General features: G+C 42.1%; 1 protein-coding gene across 1 annotated transcript in view; it reads right to left on the reverse strand.

Annotated features, from left to right (window-relative positions):
• ANO10 (anoctamin 10) overlaps positions 1-17427 on the reverse strand; it is a 242559-nt gene that overhangs the window by 188692 nt on the left and 36440 nt on the right. The window contains exons 5-9 of the mRNA XM_081246957.1: positions 17022-17141; positions 13518-14087; positions 12063-12118; positions 9617-9691; positions 6700-6882 (exon numbers count right to left, since the gene is read on the reverse strand). Coding sequence (XP_081103083.1) covers positions 6700-6882; positions 9617-9691; positions 12063-12118; positions 13518-14087; positions 17022-17141 — 1004 coding nt within the window. The remainder of the gene's footprint in view (positions 1-6699; positions 6883-9616; positions 9692-12062; positions 12119-13517; positions 14088-17021; positions 17142-17427) is intronic.

A 17427-nucleotide genomic window follows, 5' to 3' on the forward strand; every position in this document is an offset into this window, starting at 1 on the left:
TTGGGTGAGGGAGCCACAGGCACCCACTTCCAGCATCCTCAGGCGCTCTCATGATCATCCAGTGCACATGCAACAACAGTTTCAGTTTAAGAAAACTATTCATCATAATTTTTTTTTTTTTCTTTTCTGTACGCGGGCCTCTCACTGTTGTGGCCTCTCCCGCTGCGGAGCACAGGCTCCAGACGCGCAGGCCCAGCGGCCATGCTGGGCCCAGCCGCTCCGCGGCATGCGGGATCCTCCCGGACTGGGGCATGAACCCGTGTCCCCTGCATCGGCAGGCGGACTCTCAACCACTGCGCCACCAGGGAAGCCCTCATCATAATATTTTAAAGCAACATGAAACATGAATATTTTAAATAAATAATTATCATTATCATTACTGCATCTCAGAGTCAGTCTTTCACCAAGATATGCATATTAGGCTCAGTAGCTGAGAGCTTTAGTATAAGTCAGATTCTACTTCTAGTTGGTTTCTTTTTTTTATTTTATATTTTACTAAAATAGAAAACACTCAAACATAATTACAGAGTACTGGGGATGGCAGGAAGTGCTTCTTCCAGATGCTCTGGATATTTGTATGAAGTATGAACCCAGGGATTTTGAGTGAGTTTCACTGGCTGTTTGCAAGGCTTGCCAAAGAGCAATGCCAAACACATGTGCTTTGGGAGCTGGCAGGTTGATGCTCAGCTGGGGGTTCAGTGGTGAGCAGTTTCTAAACAACTCTTTGGTTGCACTTGGCTCTAGAAAGAATTTCCTTATGTGTGCTACAGCATACAGATGTGGTTTTTAAATATGCCCAGCAATACAGCATTGATTTACTTCCCTGAAGAGTGAAGAAATCAACAGTGAAAATCTTAGCAATCAAGCTATTTTTACCACAATTCGATCTTAAGAAATCCTGATAGCCTATGCTCAGATTTCAAAATTGTGTTGTTTCAGCTCATAAAATCAAAGGGTGAGCCTCTGCAGAGATGTGTAGACAGTTTCTCTCAGATGTACCCAGTGCAGCCTCCAGAAGCCACGCAAAGGTCTTCCTGGCCTTTTTAGCATCCAGCACCCAGGGAGCCCCTCCCCACCATTCTGTGTTCCCATCTCACAAGCGGATTCGGCGTGTAGGATTTACATGGTAATTCTATCAGTACTTTCACACTTCTGAGCACTTTGGGGTCAGTCAATTCAGCAAACCAGGGACGTAATCCAACAGCAAGAAGGAAAAAAATGCAATTTTAACAAAGTAAACAATCACATACTAAAAAACACATTAAACAAGACACTCTACCCCATTGGTTGCAAGTTAGAAAACACCAACTTACTAAGACAATTCTAAGAATTTATGAACACAAAGTTTCAGGCTCTAGGGGATCCATCCCACTGGCCCCTCGCACCATCCCTGGAGAAACATCACGTCTCAGAGTTCCGCATGCTGAGTAGTACAGGATGAGGGCAACAAGCGGCACACAGACAGCAGGGGCTGGGCTGCTCTTTTCCTAAAACTGTTCTTTATGCAACATTACACTGAGCACCCGCTGAATGCCAGGCTCTGCATTAGCAACAGAGTTTGCATGACAAATAACACAGGGACCCTATGCCAGTGACTGAGAAAGGAAAATTACTAGCAAATGGCACAAACCCTAAACAAAATATTAGCATATTCAACATAACAGTGTAGATTAAAAAATATTGAACAAGTGAAGTTAATCATTTAAATGCAAACATGGTGTTCCATTAGGAAACTTACAAATATAAATGAAAATATTAATTAAAGGAGATAACATGATGATCACAACAGAAGCAAAAAAAATATTTTTTGATAAATTTCAACATCATCCACAATAAAAACTATTCCCAAATAAGGAAGAGAAAAAAAACATTATTAAACTGATAAAAAGTTACCTACCAAAAACACGGAACAAACATAATACTCAACGGTTAGAAAAAAAAAAATCAGGAACAAGATAAAGATTCCTGTTATAACTACTTCCGTCCAAATCGTATTGAACATATTAGTGAGCCAAATAAATAAATAATAAAAAGTCTAAGGACTGCAGGAAGAAACAAAATGGCCATTAGTGAGGTGGGTGGGGAAGGGAAGGACTGAGAGTTTGGGATTAGCAGGCGCAAACTATTACATGTAGGATGGATAAACAAGGTCCTACTGTGTGGCATAGGGAACTATATTCAATACCCTGTGATAAACCATAATGGAAAAGAATATGAAAAAAATATATATATATAACTGAATCACCTTGCTATACAGCAGAGATTAACAGAACATTGTAGATCAACTAAACTTCAATAAAATTAAAATTAAAAAATAGCCTTTTTTGGGGCTTCCCTGGTAGCGCAGTGGTTGAGAGTCCGCCTGCTGATGCAGGGGACACGGGTTCGTGCCCCAGTCCGGGAGGATCCCACATGCCGTGGAGCAGCTGGGCCCGTGAGCCATGGCCGCTGAGCCTGCGCATCCGGAGCCTGTGCTCCGCAACGGGAGAGACCACAACAGTGAGAGGCCCGCGTACCACAAAAAAAAAAAAAAAAAAAAAAAAAAAAGCCTTTTTTGGCCACACCACGTAGCATGCAAGATCTTAGTTCTCCGACCAGGGGTTGAATCCACGCCCCCTGCAGTGGAAGCACAGAGTCTTAACCACTGGACCACCAGGGAAATCCCTAGCCATTATTCATTTGTAGGTGAAATAACTGTCTACATAGAAAACCTAATAAAATCCAAAAAAACGGATAATTCAGCAGAGTTTCTGGATAAAAAATACAAAAACCAACAGCATTCCTATATGCCAGCAACAAACGATTAGAAACTATTTTTAAAGAGCTACCATTTATAGGGAATAGGATAGTCTCAAAGAATCTACCACATATAACCTATTCAACACAAAGTGAAAAAGAACCTTTGCAAACTGTCACCCAGTCAATCACGTGTTCTAACAAGGCAGCCCCACACAAGGGTCAACCTGCCATCAATGCCTCCTGATAGGGTACAATGGAGGTATACCTCCAAAACTGCTGAACTTGAATGTTAGGGAGTAACAAATGGGACAAGTCCACTTCACGAAAGTTAATGCTCTGAAAAACAAAAACGAGTGGGAATTATTCTAGATCTGCAGTTTTCAAACTTTCAGGTCTCCAAAGCCCTAAACTCTTTAAAATCACTGACGGCACCGAAGACTTTTTGTTCATGGGAGTTATTATACCTAGTGTTATTTACTGTGTTAGAAATTAAAACTCAGAACTTAAAAAATATTTCTCATTGATTCATTTCAATATTAAAAAGTATATTAACATTAATAAAATATTGTTTGAAAAATCATTATGTTTTCCAAAACAAAAAATGTCTAGTGCAGAGAGTGGCGCTCAATTACGTTTTTGGCAAACCTCGTCAACGTCTAGCTCACTAGAGGGCAGCTCATTTGCTGTGTGGCAACATGCTGTTCTAGTTGAAATACTGATCATGAAAATTCAGCCTCACGCAGCTATGCAGCTGCACGTGAACTGTTCCCAGGAACGGAACGGCAGTGCACAGTGAGATCAGAGGGGCTATACAGCCCTGGCCCTGTGGCTGGAGGAACAGGGTCGGGAGACCCCAGTGGATCACCCCTGGTGGAGACGTTATGGAGAATGTCTTTTTCTTTATACTCTGTCCTACGTTTTCCAAGTTTTCTACAGTAAGTAAGCAAGTATGACTTTTTAGAATCAAGATTTTTAAGTCTCAAACTGCTTTTCCCCAAAGCTTGGCAACATTGTTTTAGATTCATATATAGCACTCAGGATGAGATTACAGCAAATACAATTTTAAGCTCATTGGCTTCAGTGAGGAGAAAAATATGCCCGGAGGGAAGGATGAGTGCATAGCAAACGACGATCTAGAACAAAGGTGCCCCCAAAGCATCTCCCCCTTTCCAAATATATGGGGAGAGTTGAAATAGAAAATACCTGATGTCATTTCCACAAAGAGAGTAAAGGAGGAACTTGTAGGAGATGAGGAGGGAAAAACAGATAACACGGGGCCCCGCAAGCAAGTTAAGTTACTAAGGAGAGGCACTCACTGTTAACCCCAGCATTCACACACAGACCCAGGGCCTGCGAGAGAAATTAATTTACTATTTCCTTAACTTCATATCAGAGAGCCCGTGCTGAATAATAGACTCTGAAGAGAAAAGCAAAGTCTTGAATCTTGTTTCTGATTTAGTCACCAGGTGATTAATAACACAGAGCTTCGGACTTCCTGGTGGCACCGTGGTTAAGAACACGCCTACTAACGCAGGGGACACGGGTTCGAGCCCTGGTCCAGGAAGATCCCACATGCCGTGGAGCGACTAAGCCTGTGCGCCACAACTACTGAGCCTGCACTCTAGAGCCCGCGAGCCACAACTGCTGAGCCCGCACACCTAGAGCCTGTGCTCTGCAACAAGAGAAGCCACCGCAATGAGAAGCCCACACACCACAACGAACAGTAGCTCCCGCTCGCCGCAACTAGAGAAAGCCTGTGCACAGCAATGAAGACCCAACCCAGCCAAATACAAATAAATAAAATTAATAAATTTAAAAAATAACACAGAGCTTCAACTGCCTACTATTAGAAAAGCAGTGCCTGCCTTACCTTCCTTCATAAACGTATTATCGGATATCATGAAATACCAAAAAGGTAAGATGTAAGATTTTGTCACCTTGCCAGCATACAGTTCTTAGATGAATTAAAACAGCTTTGAGAAGGGCATATTGTCTGTATTACTGTGTACCATTCACTGAGCCTGAGGAAAGGGGGAGGAACTGGTCTGGAGAAGACTGCGAGCTTGGCTCTGGTCACTTTAGGGGACGATGCTGTCTGCCCAAACGATTCAGAGAAAAATAAGAGCTGAGAGTGGGTAGAGAAGAGGGACGTAGAGATGACAATATGGAGAAGAATTATTTCAAGAAATTGGCAGGGGCAGCAAAGAGACAGGACAAAAATAGCAGAGGACGTGAGAGGTTTGCTTGGTTTGAAACAGGAAGGGGAGAAGGGGGAAGCAGGAAACATGGGAGCTCCAGGTGGGCCTGGGGCAATGAGAGAGGGGACGGAATAAAGAACTCGGGGGAAAGAATGGTGGTTTAGTTTCTGTGAGAAAATGAAGGGAAAAAATAAATATGGCCCAAAATACTACCCCCCAGAACAAGCGAGGAAAGGATTCTGACACCATGTGAATTAGACTGACTTGTAACCCACGGTAAGCCAGCACTCGACCAACGCAGACAAGGCGGCTGCACATTGTGCCCAAGTGCTATTTTCTTTAACTCTTAACTGCCTGTGTGTGTGTTTCTCTGATACTTCATGTATAAACATAAAAAGTGCTGCTGGTCAAGATATGCTGTAAGTTTATACTCTGAATCTTCTTCTCCCCCAAACACAGCAATAATAGAAGATGCCAGTACACATGTTTATTTTAATCAAAAGAATATCATCACTCAAAAACAAAAAAATCAGCTGCCCAAGCGAGAAATGGAACAAAGTGCAAGATAGTAATCAGAAGCCTGGCCAGGCTTCCGTCCACAGGCTGGCCACGGTGGCCAGGATCTGAATCCTTCAGGCAGGGGAACCAAAGGCACACCACTCTTCTAGCGTGTATCTGGAGGCAGGCTGTTTGAGCAAAACCACGGGTGAGAACAGTGGTCCCCTATCCTTGAAGGGGCCTGAAAAAAGCCACAGCTGCTGCCCTGGAACTACAGCTTGGGTCAACAGCATGCTACCTGCTGGCTCTGCAGAATCTCCACCATCATCACAAGATGGGATGCGAGCTCTGGGCTACAAACTCCTGGTTCTGGACTAGGGGGTGGGGCAGGGGGGACTGCAAAAATAAGACAGAGAAGCGAGCAGGGAGAGAGAGAGAGAGAATAAACTCCTGCTCAAGATAAACATACAAACTAAAATTCTTAGGCATACAAGAAAAACTATGAAAGTCAGCCAAGAAATTCAGTAATCAGGAGACTCATTCATTCGTGATGAAAACCAAGACTATGAAAGTTTAACAATAATGGACCCTCACTAAATGATCTATTTCACTAAGAAGAATATCACACCCAGAAGGAAGGGGCAGGATATAAGAAACAATGACCTAAAGCAAATATGACCCCAACACCTGACCCCCTCAAAAGAGATATACTGAATGTAGTCAGAGCTCAGTAAACATTTGCTGAATACATGTTTAGGTTTAAGAACCTCCAATGACCTACTTGGAGTTCCTAAAAATAATTCAGAAATTCTCTGTCTTAAAAGAACTATTTTATATTTACTACAGCACTAAGTAACTTAAACTATATTATAAATTAATCTTCAGATTGGCATTCCATTTTTAACGAAGGGCTTCCATTTTTTCTTTGAGTTTAAAGTGTCCAGAGCAAACAATGGCTCCACGGCCATCTCACCTCTCCCTTGTCTATGAAACATTCCCACCACCCTCAGCAGAACAGTCTGAAAATTCACTGGACTCATCCTTTGGATGTTAGACATAATTTCCGGTTCAACATAGCAGCATTTTGATACACAGTTCCATCTTTTTAACTTTAAAGTAGTTCATGGTAAGGAAACTGGCTGGAAAGCACTTACAAAATAGCCACACCTGAGACAATGAGTGGTTACTTATTTGTTGTATACAGTCTGGACATGACTGCTATTCACTTTCAATCAATGTTTAATTCAGCAATATTCAAACTTACCAAGTAAGTTCCCATTTCCTTTTCCAGAACGACCTGTTCATATAATGTAGCATCGATGTCTGCCTTTAAAGCCTGCATCTTCTTCTTTACCTTCACATGCTGCTTCTTTTGGAGCCAGTAAGGAAGAAGAGATTCTACAATTTGGTTAAAGATCTGGGAGGTAATCAGGAGAGTAGCCAAGCTCTAAAGAGAAGCACATAAATGATATTTGGCAATGTGGCTTAACAAAACCAAAGCATGTGTATAATTATGCAGTAAAAAAAAAAGAATCTTCAACAAATAGTATACTATTATGTTATAAAAACTAGAATTGGAAAAGCTAGGTGTTAGAATGATGTTTTTAATTTATTGTTTTTTTCACAGGAAAGACAGACTAAAATACAAAAAGATTATAATACAAATAAGATTATAATAAAAAACTTGTTATGAGTCGGTAGGAGAACAAATTAACTTGAAATTTTGTTTTTTATTATCTCATCCTGGCTGCAACATGTGAGTCTAAATGATGTCACCAACTTTGAAAAAGTTTAGCCACAACTTATTATTATAAAATTAATATATCCTCCCTCACTGTAGAAAAACTTAAAAGATAGAAAAAAAGTCACCCTTAATTCCACAACCATGTCAGAACCACTAACATTCTAAATATATTTTTTAGTTAATTTATTTATTTTTTGGCTGCATTGGGTCTTTGTTGTTGTGCGCAGGCCTTCTCTAGTTCAGGCGAGTGGGGGGCTACTCTTCGTTGCAGTGCATGGGCTTCTGGCTGCAGTGGCTTCTCTTGCTGCGGAGCACGGGCTCTAGGCGTGCGGGCTTCAGTAGTTGTGGCTCGCGGGCTCTAGAGCGCAGGCTCAGTAGTTGTGGTGCACGGGCTTAGTTGCTCCGCGGCATGTGGGATCTTCCCGGACCAGGGATCGAACCCGTGTCCCCTGCATTGGCAGGCGGATTCCTGACCACTGCACCACCAGGGAAGTCCCCTAAATATTTCTTTATAATCATATGTAAAAATAAAAGTAGAATCATCCTATATATAAACAGCTTTGTAGATTTCTTTTCTCACTTACTATATTGTGAGCACTTTCCCATGTCATGAATAATTCTTTTTTACTTAGCTCATGCACTATTGTTGAATGTAAGTATTATTCCCCACCCCAACTATTATAAATGCTGCCCCTTACCTACGTACATGAATCTTCGCCCCACCTCTGATGATTTACTAGGGATGGATTAACGTTCTTGGCAAAGTTGCCCAAGTAGTTTCCAGAGGTACTGTGTCAATTTCCACTTTCCCCAGATAGGTATCAGCGTTTCCATCACAAACTACCTTAGCTGATATTAAAATTCTATGTTTTTTTTTGCAGTACGCGGGCCTCTCACTGCTGTGGCCTCTCCCATTGTAGAGCACAGGCTCCGGACGTGCAGGCCCAGCGGCCATGGCCCACGGGCCCAGCCGCTCCGCGGCATGTGGGATCCCCCCGGACCGGGGCACGAACCCGTGTCCCCTGCATCGGCAGGCAGACTCTCAACCACTGCACCACCAGGGAAGCCCTAAAATTCTATGTTTTAAAGAGACTTCCCCCATCCCCCTGTCCCCTGTTAAATAAAGGAGACTCTCTAAAGTATAAGAAATGAGGAGTCATACCCCACTAATACAATAATGGTGGGATTGGAAAAGGTAGGTACATCTAACCTATCGATTTCAAATGTAGTATTTTCAAAAATAATTTTTTAAATACTAAGAACACAATATTTAATTTTACTTTTATGCAAGCTCTTAGAACCGTAACTACAAAATCTTTTAACTTTCTCTGTTATACAAATTTTTAAATTCCTTGAAAAATGATCCCAAGCTCTCATATAAAGATTCAGAAGCCTAGGCTTTGAGATTCTGCTCACTAACAATCACAGTATATTAAAACCAGGAAGGAAGACCCCTTACTGGTAGTTGGCTCAAGTATTAAAAAGAGAAATTAGAAAGCAATAATTTATTATTCACTATTATCATGTGATCCAGAAATGGTAACACAACAAAATATGTCATCTTTCTTAAACATTTCAGAAACGATACAGCAGTGCATAGGATCTGCCGGTCTCTAAAGTTTAACAACTTATTAATTTAAAAATGAAATGTGTGGGAGTTCCCTGGTTGCACAGTGGTTAAGAATCGCCTACCAATGCAGGGGACACGGATCACATTTGACCCCATCTCCCCTGGGCTGGGAAGATCCCACATGCCGCGGAGCAACTAAGCCGGTGCGCCACAACTACTGAGCCTGCGCTCTAGAGCCAGAGAGACACAACTACTGAGCCCGTGCGCCACAACTACTGAAACCCACACACTCTAGGGTCCGAGTGTCGCAACTACTGAGCCCACGTGCTGCAACTACTGAAGCCTGCATGCCTAGAGCCTGTGCTCTGCAACAAGAGGCCACCGCAATGAGAAGCCCACGTGCTGCTACGAAGAGTAGCCTCCACTCACCACAACTAGAGAAAGTCCGCACACAGCAATGAAGACCCAATGCAGCCAAAAATAATAAAATTAAATTAAATTTAAAAAATAAAAGAAATGTGAAAGAACTATTTAAGGTTATACCATTACCTGAGACACACACAGAAGTTCAATTAATGAATACATTTTGCTGTTAAAATTGCTTTTACAAGCTTTGATATGAACTCTATATTTGATTTTGTGCTCTACATGATTTATTTTGCAAGTTGGTTAGCTTCAACAAATTTCTTTCCAGTTGAGCATAATACACAATTGCTAATGGTTGTTTATTTAAAATTGGGCTTAGAAGTACAAAAAATTTAATAATTTTATTTATAAAGATAGTAATGGGAAGACAATTACATTACCTGAATATAGGAAACCACCTCTAAAACCTAAAAAATTGATACCTTTCTGTTTTTCACTCACCTGACGCAAAAGCTTCATATCCCTCAGGACAAAGGCAATGTAGAAGAGTGAGGCAAAGCAATTTAAAAAGTTGAACTGCCAAAACAAAAAAAGATAGCAATATTTAATACTGCATCACAGTACTTCATTACAACTATAAACATCGCATTTACAAAATGTAATGAGGGACTTCCGGTCCAGACAAGGTGGCCTGGACGTGTTTCTCCTACTCCCCCTCGCTAAGCACATCTATGAACTCGAAATATCGCGAGAGGCAACCAAAGGAGAACTCTGAAAGGTGCTAAGAGGAAGAAGATCAGGTTTGGGACCCCAGGGCTGAAGGAACAACACAGCACCAGCGCATCTTATGTCCCCACTACTTTCTTACAAAAGAGAGTCCAAGGCCCAGCATCTCCCACCCCCAACCTAGTAACCCAGGCAGCAGGGAGGCACATTCCTGCCCACCCCGCCCAGAATAGGAGTCCTGACAACAGGCAAGCCCAGCAGCACTAACAGGGAGACTGACGAGGACCCCCACTAACAATAAGCTGCGAGGGGATGTGCTCTCCTTCCCTTCCGCCCTGCCACTCCCCTGCCCCACGGAAAGATAGCGGGTGGGGTGGCCAGGCAGCACCAGAAAGGAGGGCCCTGCCCCAACAAGCAGTCCAGCCCTGGAAGTCTCTCTGTGCCAAGGGACCTGAGATCCCCCCTCCCCCCAGAGAGACACCTAGGTAGCCGAGGGGCACTAGCAAGAGAGATCAGCCAGAACAACCAGCCTGGCCCGGGGGCAGCATCTTTGTCACCATGGGCCTGAGACTGCCCTGCCCAGACACATGGTTCAGTGGTAGGGGTGCAGGGAGTGGGGTGGAGATCCCACCACAGCAGGTGCCCTTTCTTCAAGTAGTTCCCCTGCTCAAGAGCCTGCAATTGCCCCCAGGACTGATGGGTTTCCTTCCTGTCCCCCAGCCGCATGCTGGCTACTTCCTCCTGTGCAGCATCACTTTCCAAGACAAAAGACTGCTCTGTGCGCAGTAAGAGCACTTCATTAGTGAGGGAAGGGGGAGTCACTGGAGAGAATGAGCAGTAACACAATGTGGCCACAGGGTAGGGGGAGGTAGGGGTAGGGATGGGGGTGCTGAGTTAGAGTAGAAGTTGAAAAGCAAAAGCTCGAAGGCTGAGAAACGCTCTCCGCACAAGATTGAAAAGGGAGAGACCTAGCACACACAGTGGAAGATGAACAGACTCTAAGGGATGAGTATCTTTACAAGACAGTCACCTGACACTGTATCTGGCAGCATCAGAGAATAATCAAGTCTTAGAAATAACTAAATTCTTTAAGACAAATGGAGTGTTTTACCTCTAAGGGCAAAAGCTCCATATTGGGATCTTTTTGAATGAAGCTTTTAATGCATTACACATTCCCCTGCTTGTTTTCTCACACAGAGAACACAGAACGGAGCATCCTTGCTGACTCAGCACCAACATTTTGAATATAAATTATTTTACACGGCTAGAGTGAGGCCTTTGGAGCCTCTTTAGATATGGATGGCCGCTTGCCCCTTTTCTCATGTCCAAATTGCTGAAATTGTTGAATTCTCATTACCTATTTATGAGAGGTTTTCCATTTCCTTCCCGGCTCTTGCCTCTATAAATTTACCTACTTCCAGAAACCTAATCACCTTCCTAATGGTGGTTTTTCATCTTTTAAGGATGGAAAAACGAGATAAATAAGCTTCTCAGAATGACTTCTACAGCTGGAACAAAGGCTCTTTCTAAGCGAGGGCCTGGGAGTAAAGTACATGGACTGGGTTAAATCAATTCCAGTGGATAGTTCAGAGGACTCCTTATGCACTCTTTCTTGATTCTCAGCTATGTTACAGTCAGCTGAGGTAATCTCCGGATAAACAAAGTGATTTCAGGCTGGTACCTCTTTGTTATTTCTAATAATGGTGGGAAGAGGCATAATGTGTGTGCTTTTACGCAAACTGCAAGCAGGTTACACAGTACCTTCCCTCCATCCCTTTCCTCCTACTCTTCAAAACATGCTGGGAACCTCTTGGACTTTGGAAATTTCTTAGACAAAATTTTTAAAAAATAATAATTTAATGCTCCATCACTAAACAGAAGGTGGATAACTGGAAGGATTGTTGAATAATGAAACATTCAAACCCAAGTCACCAAAAGGAAAATAATAGAAACGTGTCTATAAAGTAGTTTTTTTAAATAATTGGAAATTGGCTATAATACTAATTTCTACATTTAAAGTCTTATACCATGTGCACATTTGTAATAAGACTGTTGAACGCTTATGTAAACACACATTAATGGTCCTTGCCTACTTGGACAGTATATTAACTACCTGATACCTTATATCAGAATCAAGTCTTCATATTTATACTCCTAAATATTAAGTAGTTTGTGTTAGTTTCAAAAGTACAATGGACTTGTATATAAAAGATCTACTTACCACTAACACTTTCAGAATTAGGTGATTCTGGTAGGCAGATTCCAATCTGTGATTCTCTAAAATAATAAAAAGGAGAGGTAATGTCTCTCAGGTAAGAAAGCAGAATGGGAGCATTGTCATGAAGTAAAGTGAGACTTGTGCTGAGGACAGAGATGTTCAAAAACAGAGCCTCAGTCAGTAAACGTGCCAGGCTACTGCTTACCACCAAGAACATCAAACAAAAAAGAAACTAAATTTAAGACACATTTTTCAAGATACTGCAATAGCACCGTGGTCCGAAATTATTTTTTAAATATTACTGCAATAAAGAAATGTTGTAAGTGTTGGCAAATGATCCCACAGATACCAGAAAAAGACCCTGTATCAGCGGTAATAGTAAAACTGAGAGCAATCTCTAAAGAGTAGGGCAATAAATAAAGTTTATAAGGATTAACTTAAAAGGAAACTCAAATTTCCACCCTAAGAAAAGGAGACATTGTGCAGGTCCCAAGACAGCAGGGCAAAAAGACAAAAAAGGAAGATTCTGAACAGAAGTATCACCTTGCACAGAGAGGCAATGTTAGGCTGACCTGGATTTGAACCTCAACTCAGCCACTATCTCACCTTGGGCAAGTCACTTAACTTCCTGACACTCAGCCTCCTTGCCTACAAAACAGGGCTGACACCACCCCCCTCCCAGGGTCACCGACAGGATTAGAAATACTACCGAACCTCAGCATCAGCTCAAGGAAAGTACTCAATAAATGGTAGCTGTTGTTACATGACTAATAAAAAGAATTTAAAATACCTTTCTGGTCCATGAAGTTAAGGTCTAGACTTCTTCCTAGGGCTTAATATAGCCTATTTATTTGTTTGAATGAATAAATTAATGAGTGAATGGCCCATCAAGACCTTTTTAAAACTATAACCAAGTCCCTCTTTTACTACAGAGACAGACAAGAACACCTGCCTTCACTGAGTTCAATGGCAGGCCCCACACAACTACACAACTGGTTTTCAGATCCCAGACATAGTTCTTTCAGCCAGAGTATTGTGGAGATAATTCAACTGATTTTATCCTTAGCATAAAACACAATATAGTATTAGGAGCACAGGTTGGACTAGCCTGGCTCTACCATTTGTTGTCTAAACTTTGTTAATTCTCAGTATCTTTAGCCATAAAACTGTGAAATAACTTCTATTTCATGGTGTCCTGAGCAGGTGAAAATGAGGAACAATGGATAAAGTGCTTAGCAGGGCACCTAGAACATGGTAACTAACAATAAATGAGCGCTGTGAGAACTGTGACCTGGAGATCATCAGAGCTCCCAGAGCCGATGACTTTTCCTTATGTCTCTAGAATGAGCCCAGAGCAACATCTATCTTCTTTGCAAGGTAGCAGTTACATGAATCCTATGATCGAAGCAATATTTCTTATAGGCAAATGAGACATAAATTCAAAGCACTGAGTCTTACCCCATGAAGTTAAAAACTCGGCAGCATATCGATAGAGGCGGTTCATGATCTCAATCACGATGGCATAGATGATGCTGGGCACATACAACAAGATACTGGTCCACTCGGACCCGCTGTTTTCATGTAGATCCAAGGCCCAGGCCTCCATGTCAAAGTAAATCATCATGACAAACAGAGAGAAATAGAGACAGAGGCACACGAACGGCAGGGAGACCAGGTAAATGCGCAACTGTCTCTTGTAGCTGGGGTACAGTGGTTCCTCCCTGCCGGTGACGGAATTGATGCCCAGGACCCCGTGATATCCCGGCCGGGGCTCCTCAAACTGTCTCTTCATGACCAGGGTCCCCCACCTGTAGGTCATACTGGCACAGCCACGCTTCCACACTTCCAGGATCACTGTGGACCAGATCAGGTTGAATGAGGCGAAGACCACGTACTTGTCATAGTTTTCCCACACAAACAGGTAGTAAGGTAGCCCAAGGACCGCCACAGGGATTAAGGCAAAAGTGAAATATTCCAAAAATCCAAAGTAAAGAGCGATTGTTTCTCCAAAGTAGCCACGAATACTATCTACAACGAAAGGAAAAAAAAGACCTTAAGTCCCGACTGGCAAAGACTTGATTTTTTTAAAACATCATTTCAAGTAAGCTTATTCACTTTTGTACTTAAGTGGGGATCATTTAAAACCCTTGTTTCCCAATCAGTGTGTGATGGTAAATCCATCCTCCATGAAGTACAAAGACCTCGCTTGTCTCTATAGCAATCAGCCTGACACTTCCCCCAGCTCAGGGCTCAGGCCACAGCTGCTGGGGCTGCTTTAGGTCTGCTTCTCTTCACCTTCTCATCTGGTGGATGCCTTCTTCACAAGGAAAAACTCACCTCGGGATCATCCTCAGTCTCCAAGGCCCTAGTTCAAATTCAGCAGTGGCCAATGAACCAGCTTAATTTTGGGGGTTTACTTTATGCTCCCCACTTTTCTCTCACTTTAATACTAGAGTTATAGAGGTTACTTTCAAAGAAGACTCCTCATCCATAGTATCCTGCCCCCCCTACTCAAAGCTGTAAACTTTCACCAATATGTCATGGCAACCTTTTCAATACACTGAAGAAAAATTATTCAAAAGCACAAAACAATGTTCTACACATTAACTTTTAGAATACATGGAATACATTTATCTATACTTTCATATAGATAAATGCACTGGGCAGAAGAAGGGCCAAGCAACATCAGCTAGCTAACCCAAACGAGGTCATGAACACCGTGTCCTTTGCCGGCCACATCTACATGGGTGACTGCCTAGACTGTAAAAGCATCTTGCACTGGGACCAAGGTGGGATGCAGGGGGTGAGGGAGGTGTAATAGTTAGAGTTAGTATTTCTTGGTTAATTACATGAAGTTAAAACATTGTGTTTTTTTCTTTTTTTTTTTTTTTAAGATAATGTGTCAGATCAGTCTATGTGGATGGTTTACAGTAAACAGGGATACTATTTTCCCCTATCCTTAATTCTTCTACTAACTCAGGAGCATGTTCAAACAGTGGGTATGATGAGGTAACCTCAAATCAGAATCAGGTTAAAAGATTAAAAAAAAAAAAAAAAAAAAGCCACTCATGGTCCTGGGCTCCACATCAGACCACCTCTCTCTCTCTTTTTTTTTTTTTTGTGGTACGCGGGCCTCTCACTGTTGTGGCCTCTCCCATTGTGGAGCACAGGCTCCTGACGCGCAAGCTCAGTGGCCATGGCTCACGGGCCCAGCCGCTCTGCGGCATGTGGGGTCTTCCCAGACCAGGGCACGAACCCGTGTCCCCTGCATCGGCAGGCGGACTCTCAACCACTGCGCCACCAGGGAAGCCCACACCTCTCTCTTTTGATCTCAGGGGGAAGTTCAAAATTTTACTGAGCCCCAGCTACTATCTTCAGTCCCAGCACTCCCAGAGGCCTCTAAACCACTATCACACCCATGCTCAGCCTTCACCATCAACTCACTTTTTCCCCCTCACTTTCTAAGAAGTAGCTCCTGGATACAGTCACTCACAAGACCTAGAGGCAATATTTAAATGTATTGCCACCTAAATGCTAAACAAGGTGAAAAAATGTCCTAAGTGTAACATAAAATGACTATTACATCACCTGGAACTATCAAAAACAAACATTTTTCCTTTCAAAGAATATAAGAAAAAATTCAAAATGCAATTTCAAAATTTGACCTTAAAAATGATTTATGGGATAAAGAAGATGTGGCACATATATACAATGGAATATTACTCAGCCATAAAAAGAAACGAAACTGAGCTATTTGTAATGAGGTGGATAGACCTAGAGTCTGTCATACAGAGTGAAGTAAGTCAGAAAGAGAAAGACAAATACCGTATGCTAACACATATATACGGAATTTTAAAAAAAAAATGTCATGAAGAACCTAGGGGTAAAACGGGAATAAAGACACAGACCTACTTGAGAATGGACTTGTGGATATGGGGAGGGGGAAGGGTAAGCTGTGACAAAGCGAAAGAGAGGCATGGACATATATACACTACCAAACGTAAGGTAGATAGCTAGTGGGAAGCAGCCGCAGAGCACAGGGAGATCAGCTCGGTGCTTTGTGACCGCCTGGAGGGGTGGGATGGGGAGGGTGGGAGGGAGGGAGATGCATGAGGGAAGGGATGTGGGAACAGATGTATATGTATGACTGATTCACTTTGTTATAAAGCAGAAACTAATAAAAAAAAAAGAAAAATAAATAAAAAGAAAAAAAAGAAAAAAAAATGATTTATGTTCACTGTTACAATATTATAATAATTGTTTTCAGAAATGGAAATTAAAAGAAAATTTGAGAGGAATTCCTTTAAACAAAGTGAAAAAGGCAATGTCCTTTAAAGAAAAACTGATGGTAATGTTTATGGTGAAAACTACCATCTTAAATATAATCCTTATGCTTAAAAGACATAACTGAACCAAAAAAACTTGAACATCCATATTGACAGAAGTTTACACAGAGTAAAGTTCAACACACACCAAATAAATTAATGGTTATTCTTCTAAGTGTCTTCAGAGAAAATGCACAGTTCCAGTAATGCACACCAAAATCCTTATAAACTACCTCAAAAGATGTTTAGGCCTGCTAGTCTGCCACTAAGAATGAACTCAGCTTGGCCCACTGATTAGCTCTAAAGAAAGAAATTTTCAAACACAAAATATTCACAGTCAAACTAGATTCTTATAAAGTATGTTCTACAACAAATCTGACACGTACTCATGAAGGCCACTCTGGATTGCCTGTATCGTTGGTGAAATTTAATAACAGCCTGTAATTCAGTTCATCTAAAATGGTATCAGAAATAAAATGAACAAATAGGTCATGTAACCCCTCTATCCCCCTCACCAATTTTTTGCCCACATGCAGCTGGTGAGCCCTGCCCAGCACAGCATTAAGTATCTACCCAAGAGGGATACCACCACTGTTGCATCTTCCTCTTCTCTAAGAGAGCAGGCGCTGACACATACCTATGGGCTGATACTTTAAGGTAAACCGAGTATACCAGGTGTCCTCTAGCTTCTTCAGGGCTTCGTTGTCATGCAGTGGAAACACCTGAATCACGATGCCAGATGTGAGCAGCCTCCTCACTGCGGAAGGAACAGGCGAGACGGGTTTGAGATTGTTCATGATATGCTTCATCAAATGCTACCCAAACTCCCCAGGAAGAGAGAAGGTCTACACGGAGATCAACGCTATCCTGCCTGCTCCCAAGGTGTGTATTCTTCTGTTCTTCAGAATGTAAATATCTTTACTATTTCCTTTGGCTATGAAAGCAATACAAGTCGATGTAAAATTTTAAACCTTACAGAAAGGCACAGGTTAGAATTTAGAGAGGCCCTTGTTATTCTCTCCCTTCCACAAAAACATAACCAC

Source organism: Mesoplodon bidens, assembly GCF_964165515.1.
Source record: "Mesoplodon bidens genome assembly, chromosome: 10".
In the NCBI taxonomy this organism is placed as follows: domain Eukaryota; kingdom Metazoa; phylum Chordata; class Mammalia; order Artiodactyla; family Ziphiidae; genus Mesoplodon; species Mesoplodon bidens.